At 36.9% G+C, this 12,149-nt stretch overlaps 1 protein-coding gene across 5 annotated transcripts in view; it reads right to left on the bottom strand.

Annotated features, from left to right (window-relative positions):
* LOC101745926 (ankyrin repeat and fibronectin type-III domain-containing protein 1) overlaps nucleotides 1-12,149 on the bottom strand; it is a 79,310-nt gene that overhangs the window by 29,032 nt on the left and 38,129 nt on the right. For all 5 annotated transcript variants that reach the window (XM_038016713.2, XM_062673420.1, XM_038016708.2 and 2 more), the window contains 3 exons: nucleotides 3,011-3,172; nucleotides 2,794-2,872; nucleotides 936-1,039 (listed from right to left, as the gene is read on the bottom strand). In XM_038016713.2, the coding sequence (XP_037872641.1) occupies nucleotides 936-1,039; nucleotides 2,794-2,872; nucleotides 3,011-3,172 (345 nt within the window). The remainder of the gene's footprint in view (nucleotides 1-935; nucleotides 1,040-2,793; nucleotides 2,873-3,010; nucleotides 3,173-12,149) is intronic.

Genomic DNA, 12,149 nt, shown 5'->3' with positions numbered 1-12,149 from the left:
TATAGGTCAGTCGAACTAATGCTTCTGCGTCATCAGTATGCGGCTGTCTGGTTTAGAATACGCCACCACACCTCTTCCCGTGGGTGGCCTAAAAAGCGGCCTCACCGGAGAATGAGCAGCGATGCTCTCTAAGTATTACAATCAGTACATAGCGGCTGTCTGGTTTAGAATACGCCACCACACCTCTTCCCGTGGGTGGCCTAAAAAGCGGCCTCACCGGAGAATGAGCAGCAATTCTCTCTTAGTATTATACCAGCGTGCTGCAATCGCCAGTCAGTATTTACTGGTGGTAAGTTGTAGGTGGTTGCATTTTGTCTAATTCTGCTCAGGTATAAGACCTGTTTAAAAATTCGTTATGATTTATGAAGTGTCCGCACATACACAAACTCCCTCTAAGTCACCAAGTGTTATTTCTGCAAGATAACCATCAGAGCATCGTGGTATGTAAGGAATGACTAGTCCACAGACACAACTCACTGAGTTTCTCACTGGATCTTCTCAGTGGGTCGCGATTTCGATCTGTTGGGAGATTCAGCCAAGCACTGCTCTTTGCTTTCAGACTACGCCATACTATAGTGCCATATAGTATAGCAGAGTATACCTGGCCAATATTATATAGTACAGTACAGTGTACAGATATTGTTGTGCTATGAGATATATACTATATGCTATTATATTATAACTCAAAGGCATTTAGTTCATACACCTAACCATTAATTGTCTCAGATTTACTTACAGTTGTCAAATTATTCGGACATGAGATGCACAGTGGAAAAAGAAGACGGGCGCTGTACCTACTAAATTGTGCCATGATTATTTACCCTCCAGTCGTAATACCTTCTCCCGTTGATTCCTATCCTGGTTCGCTAATCCCGGGCATCAAAATCTGATCTTGTACCGACCTCGCCTTGTGGGAACAGAATAAGGATACTTACGTTGTGTTCCTTCTTTAGCACCGAATTCCATGAGCATCTTGGCAAGTGGTCGGTTGTTTGAGAGCACCGCAACGTCCAACGGTGAGAGGCCGTCCGCATTGAGACTGAAACATGGACACAATTGTGGATATCGAAGCTTATTTAAATTAGAACTTATCTCTTTATTAGGGCATGACTATGAATAGTATTGGCCTTTTTATTGCATTAAATGGGTGAAATATTGCACTACTGATACAACGGCTGCCCTACCCTTCAAACCGAAACGCATTACTGCTTCACGGCCGAAATAGGCAGGGCGGTGGTACCTACCCGCGCGGACTCACAAGAGGTCCTGCCACCAGTAATAAAAAGCAGCCTCACAAATTATAATTTTGTCGGCTTGATTTTCATTACACGATGTTATTCCTTCACCGTGGAAATCAATCGTGAACATTTGTTAAGTACCTACGTATTTCATTAGGAAAATTGGTACCCGCCTACGGGATTCGAACGCAATGCTAGTTAATAACGCACCAGACGCCGGTGTGCTTAAAGATTTTCATTTCCTTTAGTATTTACTGGTGTTATCATTTTTTAATTGCGTACATAGGTGAACATACATAGGTGACCAGTGAGAGACTAGTACAAACAGAAGTAAGGCAGGTAAGACAGAATAAGACGCAAATGCCCTAGTTATAGAAATCTAGTTTCATATCATGTAGCTTTAATTTCTATTGTGTATGTGACGAACTCAGCGTTCATCGGAGCGGTGACGAAAACATCGCCAATAAACACACGAAGGTACACAAAAAGGTACACCATCTCTTCAAGAACCGAGCCTAGGCAAGCTCGATAAGAGCTCTCATTTCACCTGGCGTTAAATGGTTGAAGGAGCTCAAAATATGACGACCTACATGCCACCGTCCACTTAGAGATATGGGGTCGAAATCTCAGAAGTATTCCATAAAGACAAAGATGCCTCAAACAAGCCTATGGGATCCTAAGGTTATGCTGTTACACATTATGCGATTAAACCCTTACTCGCTTTCTATGACAACCACAAAAAAAGGAACTAGTCTAGACGGATACTACCAACTGATATGCTATCCCACAGCCTAATAAGCAACAGACGTTACACCGATAAGAGTAACGCCATCGCCGAATAGCCGAACGAATGTCGAAGTATCTAGTAGCAACTAGAACGTTCGAGAAGTACAACGTCATCTATTGTCAGATAGCGGAAACAAACAATACTCGACTTTTGTGGAATATTCTCGATAATTCTAGGGATGTGGGATCGGCTATAAAAGCGTTGCAGAGATGGCACGCAGTCAGTTAGTAATCGGAACTACTCGAAGCGAAACAGCGAACGGATCGCCTGAAGCGAAGCGGAAGAAGCGAATTGAGAGTTTAAAAGTGTTTGTTGAGTGTTTTAAGTGTTCTAAGTGTTGAATATAGTTCTTAATTTGTACTTCGGTAGAATTTTATTTATCCGGAACACCAGCGCGTAACAATATTTTTACACACAATTCGACCGTTATTACTATTCTCTTGTATTTAAATTTGCTTGATGTTTATTTAAAGTTTCATAAACAAGGTTTGCGAGGCCTCGCTCTCTATTCTCTCTAAGCAAATATACATATGTATAATATTTACTTAAACCAACACCTCAATAGTTATTTTTCATATCAAATGACATATTTACGTTTTAATCATTTGATCCTTTAAATTATTCTTTACGAGCGTGTTAACATCATAACTTTTTTTTTTTATGACAGTTTTAAATCACATACTGGAAATGTGATCGTGTTTTGAATTTGTTTAATTAGGTATGTCACGAAATGGATAAGGTGTAAACAAGTTTTTAAAGGTTACGTACCTATTGACATCCACGTCAGTCGAGTCCAGTATGTTTCTGGCTTTGTCCAAGTACCCATGCTCGACAGCAGCGAAGAGTGCTGAAACAAGAATTATAGTTTAACTAAACTTATTTTATTGATGGCTTTTCTTTTCAATAATCTTGATGTATTGGGTTACGAAAATAAATAAAAAATGAAAATCAAAGAAAATAAGAAAATAAAATAAATAAGAAATACCGTGCAAATGTATGTTAACTTGTGCGATTTTGTCATGTTGGGCGCGTGCGTCTTTCTGTTGGCGGCGCGTCGCTTTGTCGAGGTGCGGGGGGTGAGGGGTACAAGCACTTAACGACGGAAGTTCCCCCCCGCACCCTTCGAGCAGCGCGCCGTACTGGAGCTCTATAAAAACAAAAAATAAAATAACAAAAAAAAAAAGAAAAAAAACACAAAAAATAATTTGTACATACATATACATAATTAACCTAGTAATTAAATCCTAAACAACTTCTAATTTCTATTGTTCAGGTGTAAAAAAATAAACGAAGCGTGAGACCACTTCTGTGAAAAAATCCGTAAAATTACACTAATTTCAAGCTATTATTTTACTGTTTACTTCAGCAAAAAACAGTATAATAAAATTATTATTGTAGGTGGAAATAATATTCAAACACCCTCCTATGATGCACTGTATGTATTTATATCCCTTAAAGTTTTTTTCAGATCATCGAACTCACCGACAAAATACACAATATTTTTCCCTTTGAGTCCATTTGCAATACCATAAATCTATTAATACTAAGATAAGTATTTTTATCAATCATATAAAGCTATCGATTTCAGAATAAACATTGTAATAACATCAAGTTCTTACTCGATCTTTCACTTGAGTCAAGTTTGGATTTAACGTTTGCGGATATTTTCGCTACGGAAAATTTAAAGTACATTGCACGCACAATGGACCTTGTTTTATAACTAAAAGTTACTTAAAGAGCAATGGAAAGAAATAAGGTCAAGGTTTCCCTGGGAGATCTAGTTAGGAATGAGGAGATTCTCAGGAGAACTAAGGATATAGCCTGAAGAACTGCGAGGTTGTCGTGACTGTGAGCTGGGCGGGCACATTGCTTATAGAACAGATCACCATTGGGGTAAAAAACCTTCTCGAGAGGCGACAGTGTACCAGAAGACGAAGTTTCCCCTCCTACAAGATGGACAGACCTGCTGAAGATCACGCAAGATTGGTCATCTAGTAGTGGATGTTTGTGGGTTGCCTTTTTTTAGCCTACCTATGCTGATAGCCTTGACAGACTATATCAGCGTTACTTTAGCGTGTAGGTGAGCTCTCGGGGCTCAAACCGTAGGTGTTGCTAACACTGGCCCTAGCAAGAGCAGTGCTTTGCAGAATCTACCACCGGATCGGAAACGCGACCCACAGAGAGGGGAGTGCTCTGAGTAATTGTTCGAGATGATACCGGCATCTCGTTTTTACCATCGCACCGCCCGCCACCGGAGTAGAGTCATCCATAGAGTCATCCATACTACCTGGAGCCACTGCGGTCGTCCACAGTGCGTATCCAGAGATCTTTTTTGCCACGTACCATCCGGCTATGGAATGAGCTCCCCTCCACGGTGTTTCCCGAGCGCTATGACATGTCCTTCTTCAAACGAGGCTTGTGGAGAGTATTAAGCGGTAGGCAGCGGCTTGGCTCTGCCCCTGGCATTGCTGAAGTTCATGGGCGACGGTAACCACTCACCATCAGGTGGGCCGTATGCTCGTCTGCCTACAAGGGCAATAAAAAAAAAAGAGAAGATCCGGCGAGAAACTCAGTGGGCGTGGACTGCTGATGATGTTTTGACGTTGCGAGCACAAACTCTATTGCATATTGAAGTTACCTTTACATAACACCTTCAGTTAACACTCCAAGCAGTTTATAACTGCAATAAAATGCATGAACAATGTACCTACAGTGTACATACCTACATATTATATGTATTAGGTTACCTAAAGTCTGACCGTAACCAATTTGTTAAATTCACGCGAAACTTAAACAAAAGCTATCGTCCATCACTCTGTAGCATTGTCCAATGTGAATATTATTGTATGCTAATGTAACGTCTACGTTAAGCTTAATAGGAAACAATATATATTTAGATTGATGTCAATTAGTTTCAATTGTTTCATAAGCATGGATTTTGTTCATTTAGTATAGCCGCTTTGTCACCATATACATGATTTTTATTATAATGTTTTAAGTTAGCTATATTAGACATAAAAAAATTCTCAACTTATTCCCCGCAGTTTATCGACTTAATTAAATTTATATGTTACTATTTCAGTAAACAATGAATATGTGAATACTCGAGAGAAAAAAAAAAAACTAAGGGGCGATAAAGAATCGTGACATTGCGCAAAATGGGTGTCACGAAAGTGTGAAGAAATCGTAAACGAAGATCAATTGAGCAAACTCTAAAAGATAAGCGAGAAACAAATGCGTAACCGCACTGAATAAATCAGATGAAGTCCTCAATTAACGTATTCCTCAACAAGTGCCACTTACATAACAAGTAAAATACGGGTGGAATACACATGAGAACATAGCGTGAGAGGGAGAGAGAGAGAGAGAAAGAGAACATACTTTATTGCACACCAAAACACAATAAACATTAAGAGCAGTCAACAAGCAGATACATTTGTACAACAGGCGGTCTTATCGCTAAAAGCGATTTCTTCCAGACAACCGTTTAATTAACAGAAATTCTGGAAAAGATAAAGATATAGCAAGTATGTTGCGGTATACTATTAAGAATACATTGTTAAAGAAAATGCATACATACAATAAATATATATGTATGTAGTATGATAATGACTGCGCTATTCTGATGATGATAATGACGCCAATGAATTTTTTTATAGCTTACTTTATTGCTTATATTAGTGCACGTGCTCACAGCCTAACTTGTGTTAAATAGTTACCAGAGCCCATAGATATCAACCGCGTAAATGCGGCCACCCACCTTGAGACATTAGTTCTAAGTCTCAGTTTTATAGTGCAAACAACTGCTCCACTCTTCAAACCGAAAAGTATTACTGCTTCACGGCCGAAAAAAGCAGGGCGGTATCTACCCGAGCAGGCTCACAACATGCCGTACCACCATTGGATACGAGTACGAGGGAGCGATAGGGATGTACTGATGACAGGCAAAATAAAATTCCGACTATATTTGGAAGGAAGGAAAACCGTATATACATAAATTCGATGGTATTTAAAACAACAATATTAAATATTATATTCGCGTTCGCCTTATGATCGAAATGTGACATCCCAAGATTTTATTTCAATTTATAGAAAACATATCTTTTGTTTTTGTTTAAACTAGTGGCCCCGCAGTAGTCGAGATTCGACTATAATTAATTGGAATTGTAAGTTTGTACACTATTATGATTGTATTTTATACTTCTATAATCACAAATTTCGCCAAGACTACACTATAAAAATATTAACAAAGACAAACAATATTTAATCTATTCTCAATTTGACAACAGACGTCAAGAACAAAAGTTTGACAATAAATAGTATGCATGCGTGTGTGCGTCAAATACATGGTATGTAGTGTGTGTAATGTTTTCTTTATTGATTTAATGTATCTTTTATGCATTATTTAAAAAAAAAATAGCATTGTGCACTTCTTCTCTATGTTCTCTATAAGTGTGGAAAATTTCATACTCCTCCGTCCGCGCAAATTTCGTAAAAAGGGATACAAAGTTTTTGCTTCACGTATTAATATATAGATTTTAAAGAAGTAACTGACTTATTTCTTACTTTTTTTGATAACAAAAACTAAAGCACATCAGTATATACGGCCGGCGAACGGAGCTGAAAATGGTATTGGATGGGTACGATGAAATGGAACGAATGTAAGTGAACTCCAAGTAATTTCAGTATAGCATTGACCTTCTCTTATTCCAATTGGTTCGACAAGATAAAAAAAAAACATGAACATAACCACCAAATGTAAAAGCAAAACAAATACATTTATCTATCATTTCAAATTTTCACGGTTACCTACATTATTTACTCTTAGAGTTTTTAAAAAGATGTTAAAATTTTATTTAATAAAAATGATATTTTATCGTATTACCAATCGTTTAATACGATTGTAATAATAGTGATAATATATTATTAGTGTCATTAGATCTTGTCCTGGTTGGAAAATCATTGTCCTTGTTACGTGGACAAATTTTAAAGCTAATCCTATGTCATGAAATTGGTACAAATTACGTTGAAAGATTTCGTTAAACAGATAAATAGGTACAGGTAGGTAGGTACGTAATATAGTCAAGCTAATAAAACGAGTTAAAAAGCACTACAGTTCTTGATTCTTAATGTCTTGTTAAGTTAGTTAAAGGATTATTGATAAGACAAATTAAGTTACCCCATTGACATAACAATACGTTGACCTGATGATAAATGACAACAGACAGACAACGAAGAAACTGCATCTTAAACGAATTATAGTGGACCAATTTTTGGTGTAACATGGAGTGCCTTTGTACATAATTTTCTTATTACTCTCTACTATGTCTTCTTTTTTGTGTGTACATAAATAAATAAATAAATGGAACTTATTGACTGTTTAAAAATAATGACTGTTTAATAATTTATCCATTTTTAATAACAATATTAAAATTATTGTTATTATAAATGGTACAATCTCATCTTCTTAACCCCCGTTAATGTCATATCACGAAAAATAAGATGGTGTGGATATTTTTCGTTGTCTTTCTCTCTGACGAAGGACAAATTAAGTTTCAAACAAAATACGGACTACTCAACAACTCGATTATCGAGCCAATTGTCAAATTTTACCTTTATTTAATTTGTAAACTTTTCTAATCGTTTGCAGAGACTGTAACAGAATTATAAGAGTAACAAGGAGTAACCTATGAAGGATAAGCCGATTTCCTAATTTGACAAACGCGATATGTTGTGATCGACTCACGATTCCGACTACAAATTCACTTGTACAAGGTGAAACGTCAACCATGTCACGGATGACATGTGTCAAATTTCAATGGCGCTTCTAGGCCAAAAGGTTGAACCGCTTTTCAATAATGATTTTTCGCGTTTTGTTAGAATACACCTTGTAGCTTTACCGTTGTTTTAGTGGGATTCGTTGCTAGTGTTCAATAAAGGAAACCGAGAATTGGGGTGTGGGCCAGAAGTACAATAATTACGCACGGCAGCTTTGTGAAATGCGAATTAGAATTTGAAATGCGAAATGGGATTTAGTTTTTAGGTGTCCATTTATATCAAATTATAGGTGATTTAGGTTAATCTTTTTTTTCTAAAGGCCCATTACGCTAATAAGTTAGGCTTGATTTTAGTACATTAACATTATTTAATCTAAAAAGTAACGTGAGTTAAGAAATAACCACTTTTTACTATTTCAAATCTTCTTCTTCTCTATTTCCATTCAGGCCTCTCATACATCATCTCTGAATTCACAGCCTTCTTTCCTCTTTCACATAGTCCATCCAATTATTTTTAAGATGATTAGAACACTTATCAGTATTTCAAATATGAATTACAAGAAATTGCAGACAAGACTGTTTCTAAATGTAAGAAACTTTTCATTCCGAGTAGGCAATTGAGTAAATATTTGTAAAAATAAATAAACATCGCAGATCAAACAATATAAACTTTTGAATAACATGTGATTTAACAGTTATATAAACTAACAACAAGTGCAACTATATTTACACTAATCGCTGTTGCTAGCAACTTAAAGGTTTGTTTTAATTCGGTCAAATGATTTCAAAATAATACGGTAAAGTAGGTAATTGATATGGATCATCATAATGCGGCGTCTAAAGAGTTCGCGTCTTTCTGCTAGACTATTTTATTGATGAGTTAGCGAGCTCCCGATTAACCTGGTGCTTAGTGACTGAACTTATTGTTTGTAAGGTCAACCAGCCCGTCTAAATTATGACGTGATGGCCACCGTCTACCTTGAGACGGTAGGTTGAAGTCTTTGTTTTATTGTATAGCCATTGCCCCCCTTTCATTCGAGTATGAACTACCTCTGGTGATGCTCAGTCAGAGGAACTATCAGTATCTATTTCAATAAATCAATTGCATTCAATCAGGTTACATTGATTAGAAACGCTATCTTCTTGGTTAATATCATAGAAATAGAACTAGCTTTTATACTATAACAGTATATCTTATATATCGTCAATTTTATTTTTCTTTCGTTAATCTGTGTATATGAAAACGATATAGCATTCAATCGTCACGAGATATCCGAAACTATCCATCCGATAGGCTTTAAATTTGATGGGCGCTAATACTAAGAACGAATGTTACGTAACCCTTATCCAGACTGGTTATATGCCATCGCATGCGCATAGCATGAGTTGCTATCGTAACCGTTGATAAAGGAACAACTAATTTATGCACCAGAGAGACAAGCGGCTCTTTAACCCGGGAAAACCCATCGTATTTCATTGTTGTTGAACAAATTTAACAATGGAGAAAAGGCGGGGCACATCCAGTGATATACAGAGACGGTGCTATCTTGAGTATCAGACGCATGACAAGCACAGTCGTAGTGAATATTTGTTCGACTGTGTAATAATTAGTAACCGTGAATATTTTTATTACCTTGTTTTGACACATATAAACATTCATAAATTAGTTAAGGTTTCTTTAGTGGAAAACCGAGAAACACCTTGAAGCGTCGCGTTTCTGCCTCATCTGTATTAGCTATTAAGGGGGTCTATTTTTCGATTAGACAGCTTAATATATTAAAAAAAAAGTGAAGACTTGTTAAATTCTTGCTTGACATCATAGCTTCAAATCATCAAGCCGGAACGAAATAAAATATTGCCAGGCAATATTGACATAATGTATGTATTATTGTTACGAAATGAAGGCATCACTGAAATTTGATGTAACAAGGTTTTCTTTGCTTGATTTAATATAGTGATTGTTATAAGGCCTCGAGCGCTTGTTACCGATTCATAATTTGTATACAAATCTTGGCCTCTATTTGTCTGAACGTATGTTAGATTAGTTGCCCTGCAGCGTAGGCCTTCACAACGCCCATACAATCCGTCAGAACTACTTCAAGATATGAATTGTATCGAACGAATTTTGCTTCGCTCTATTATCAAGTCTAAAATAATGAATGTAGATTTTGATTTAAGATCACAGGAAGTAATATGAAAAATGGCGTGCGTGGATTTTTAAGTAGTCGTGTCGTAAGCTATGGTAATTCCTCAGAATACAGAAAAATCGGTTTTTTTTCTGTATTCTGAGGGTAATTCTTCTTTTTTGGCCTTTATGCCACATTACGTAGGGTCGTTACGGCAGGTCCTTTTAGCATGCCGCTTAGATATTAGGCATGAGTTTTATGATCGCCCCTTTTATATAATATGCAATTTTCTTCTTCTGTGGCAATTCTACATTGCACCGTGCCAGATGGACTTTTATGTTTCTTCTTTTAGTGTCTCTTTTACTCAGTCCGTTTTCGGTTCTAGGATTTGTATTTTATTATCATGAACATTTAGACCAAAATTTAGACTTTCAATTGTCAAAATATAAAAATATCATTTTTCAACTCTATTAACTATGGTAATTTGGTAAATGCTAATATCCATAATTAGCTACGCCGAAATCGATTTTCTACAGTTAAAATCAGCGTTTTTATACATATATGTCATTGTGTAATCAAGTCATATGGTGTTTGCTAAGTTCTAAGTCGTTCTAGTCGTTTGTGAATTCCAATTTATAAATCTGAAATTAACATTACACTACCCAGATTCAATAACGAATACCAACATCTATCGAGTTGTACTGTACTGTAGTTTTTAAACTTTACTAATTTGATTATATATTATAAATAAGACGAAATCTTTCTTATAAGGGGCAAAGTATCTAGTAAGTAAAGCTAAAGTAATTCATCGAAATCTATCGAGTACTTTTACGTGATGCGCGCCCAAAGACCGTCATCTATTTACGCATAAGAGATGGTTGAAAAATGGCCCATCTAGTGTGACATAGTTGTTGAAACCCAAACATACCATGAGGCTGACGTCTTCTTTAACCAGAAGGTCCGATTGTTTCGCGGTAGAAATGGGCAAGTACCTACCTGTATGGTTTACGATGCACCCTATGAGTAGCACCTGAGTCAGTCACGCCAATATTGTAAACAAATCACAATAGTGCACGATCACGTTTTACAGATTTGGAACACATCGATTCACGACAACACAGTACTTGACCCACGACATATAAAAGGAACAAGATTTTGAAAGCTGGTGAAGAGGAATAGACAAATGGGTATCGAAATATTGGTACGTATATGTTAGATTTAGAAAAAAAAAGTCAATTTTTTTTATTGCTTAGATGGATGGACGAGCTCACATGCCACCTGGTGTTAAGTGGTTACTGGAGCCCATAGACATCCACAACGTAAATGCGCTACCCACCTTGAGATATAAGTTCTAAGGTCTCAAGTATAGTTACAACGGCTGCCCCGCCCTTCAAACCGAAACGCATTACTGTTTCACGGCAGAAATAGGCAAGGTGGTGGTACCCACCCGCGCGGACTCACAAGTTCCTACCACCATTTATTTTGGTTAATCACCTAATGACTGGAATGATTTTATTGGAACTTCCACGAGGAGATAAGAAAGAAAAATAACTCGCTAAAATTTACAATTCGCGCAAAAAAATTAAAACCTCTGCATAAGTATCAAAATCTCGTAATATCCTAATTTTTTGATAACTATTGTCAGGAATCATTAGCTAATAGAAGGCAGGATATTTGTTTTACCAAATATGCCTAGTAGATTTGTATGTTCAAGCATAACAACACTACACTACATACAACTAAACTACATACCCCGATCAATTGCATTTGTACATACATATTCGCATTATTCCCTCAAACACGAACTCATAATTCTTTCACAATGGAAACTAAGATGTTTACCAAAACACGCAGAATCGCGCACGGATTTGATTTTAAATTACGTTTTTTGAACAGATCGTAAGCTTACTGGTTGTATTAAATCCAAATAGGCTGGTATCATCGTCTTATTTTGCATTGTGGGCATATTCTGATCATCACTCAAAAATAGACAAAAATTAAATCGAATTATAGTAAGAAGGAAAGACGGGAAGGAAAGACAGGAAAGAAATTGCCCAATGAGTTTCTCGCCGGATCTTCTCAGTGGGTCGCGTTTCCGATCCGGTGGTAGATTCTGCGAAGCACTGCTTTTGCTAGGGCCAGTGTTAGCAACACCTCGGATTTGAGCCCCGAGAGCTCACCTACACGCTAGGGTAACGCTAATGTAGCCTCTCAAGTCTAT

Source organism: Bombyx mori, chromosome 17 (genome assembly GCF_030269925.1).
Source record: "Bombyx mori chromosome 17, ASM3026992v2".
Classification (NCBI taxonomy): domain Eukaryota; kingdom Metazoa; phylum Arthropoda; class Insecta; order Lepidoptera; family Bombycidae; genus Bombyx; species Bombyx mori.
Note: the sequence above shows the minus strand (reverse complement) of the source record. Positions and strands in the feature narration are given on the sequence as shown.